This window comes from Malurus melanocephalus, unplaced genomic scaffold (assembly GCF_030028575.1).
Source record: "Malurus melanocephalus ecotype Western Australia unplaced genomic scaffold, MMel_1.1 scaffold_2024, whole genome shotgun sequence".
Taxonomy (NCBI): Eukaryota; Metazoa; Chordata; class Aves; order Passeriformes; family Maluridae; genus Malurus; species Malurus melanocephalus.
In genome coordinates, this window is record NW_026625256.1 from 10099 (window position 1) to 12356 (window position 2258).

The 2258-nt window shown below is 57.5% G+C and overlaps 1 protein-coding gene across 1 annotated transcript; it reads right to left on the bottom strand.

Moving 5' to 3' along the window:
* Positions 1-1210: 1210 nt before the first annotated feature.
* UCN3 (urocortin 3) lies at positions 1211-1657 on the bottom strand. Its single transcript, XM_057388499.1, has one exon. It carries the CDS (start codon positions 1655-1657, stop codon positions 1211-1213), a length of 447 nt encoding a protein of 148 aa, XP_057244482.1.
* Between the last annotated feature and the right edge of the window lie 601 nt (positions 1658-2258).

Sequence of the window (2258 nt, forward strand, 5' to 3'; positions counted from 1 at the left end):
CCCATGGATTTGAGATCCCCAATGATTTGGGATCCCCATAGATCTGGAATCCCATGGATTTGAGATCCCCAATGATTTGGGATCCCCATGGATCTGGAATCCCCATGGATCTGGAATCCCCATGGATCTGGAATCCCATGGATTTGGGATCCCCATGGTTTGGAATCCCCATGAATTTGGATCCCCATGGATTTGGGATCCCTATGGGTTTGGGATCCCTATAGGTTTGGGATTCCCATGGATTTCTAATCCCCAATGATTTGGGATCCCCATGGCTCTGGAATCCCATAGATTTGGGATCCCCGTGGATTTGAGATCCCCATGTATTTGGGATCCCCATGGCTCTGGAATCCCATGGCTCTGGAATCCCATGTATTTGGGATCCCCATGGCTCTGGAATCCCACGGATCCATTTGGACCCCAAGCAGCACCGACAGGACACCACTGCAGCACGGNATTTGGGATCCCCAATGAGTTTGGAATCCCCAATGATTTGGGATCCCCATGGATTTGGGATCCCCATGGATTTGGAATCCCCATGTATTTGGAATCCCATAGATCTGGAATCCCATGGATTTGAGATCCCCAATGATTTGGGATCCCCATAGATCTGGAATCCCATGGATTTGAGATCCCCAATGATTTGGGATCCCCATGGATCTGGAATCCCCATGGATCTGGAATCCCCATGGATCTGGAATCCCATGGATTTGGGATCCCCATGGTTTGGAATCCCCATGAATTTGGATCCCCATGGATTTGGGATCCCTATGGGTTTGGGATCCCTATAGGTTTGGGATTCCCATGGATTTCTAATCCCCAATGATTTGGGATCCCCATGGCTCTGGAATCCCATAGATTTGGGATCCCCGTGGATTTGAGATCCCCATGTATTTGGGATCCCCATGGCTCTGGAATCCCATGGCTCTGGAATCCCATGTATTTGGGATCCCCATGGCTCTGGAATCCCACGGATCCATTTGGACCCCAAGCAGCACCGACAGGACACCACTGCAGCACGGGACACTCCAGCGATCTCAGCTTTAATCAGGAACCCTTTTGGGCATCGCGTCCCCTCYGCCCCGCCGGGCACGGAAAAGTCCRGAAAAATCACGGGGGACACYGAGAACGAGGGAATGGGGACAGGGGACACAGAACCGAGACCAGAAACTCGGACACCGCCATCCCCGCGGCCACCGCGCCGGCCCGCTCACTTCCTGCGGCCGATTTGGGCCATCAGGTGGGCGTTGGCGGCCGCCTTGGCCCGCAAGTTCTTGGCCTTGGCGATGTTGAAGAGGATGTTCATGATGGTGGTGGGGACATCCAGGGACAGCGTCACCTTGGCGCGCCGCTCGCCCTTGGCCCCACTCCGGTGGCTCCTGGCCCGGGATTCCACCGGTTCCCGCGGGAATGTCCTTTTCTCCAGCTCCTCCTCCTCCTCCTCCTCATCATCCCTGTCCTCCTCGGACGCCTCCTCCATGGACGGGGGCTCAGAGCCGCGCTTGTCCAGCACGGCGTTCTCCTCCTGGGGACGGAGCTTCGCGCCTTCGGCCAGCGCGGCGTGGAGGCAGCTGAAGATGGAGGTGGCTCCGGACAGGCTCAGGGCGCGGCCGGTGCCCAGCAGGAGCAGGAGGAGCAGCAGCCGCGGGTGGGACATGGCGCCGGCCTGGGGACATGGAGGGATGTCAGAAAAGCAAAGAGGAGCCGCTCCTCGTCCCTTCTGTCCCTTCAACTCCGTCCCCGTGCGCCTGGAGGCAGCTCTGAGGAGCCGCTCCTCGTCCCTCCCGTCCCCTCAACTCCATCCCCGTGTGCCTGGAGGAAGCTCCGAGGAGCCATTGGGGTGGGGATGAGTTGGGGTGGAGCCACCCAGGAGTTGGGGGTGGGGGCTGGTGGGAGGGGGAGGTGCAAGGAGCTTTGCTGTCATGGAGCTCCACGGAGGGAGGGTTGGGCCTTTTATTGCATGGAGCTCCATGGAGGGAGATTTGGCCTTTGATTGCATGGAGCTCCATGGAGGGAGATTTGGCCTTCACATCCATGGAGCTCCCATGGAGGGAGGACTTGGCCTTTGATTCCGTGGAGCTCCGTGGAGGACAGAATTTGGCCTTTGATTGCATGGAGCTCCATGGAGGGAGACTTGGCCTTCACTTCCATGGAGCTGCATGGAGGGAGGGTTGGGCCTTTGATTCAATGGAGCTTCCATGGAGCTCCATGGAGGGAGAATTTGACTTTCACCTCCATGGAGCTTCATGGAGGGAGGA

Bases quoted from the DNA above. Each gene is read 5' to 3' on its own strand.
- UCN3 (XM_057388499.1), bottom strand. From the start codon at position 1,657: ATGTCCCACCCGCGGCTGCTGCTCCTCCTGCTCCTGCTGGGCACCGGC.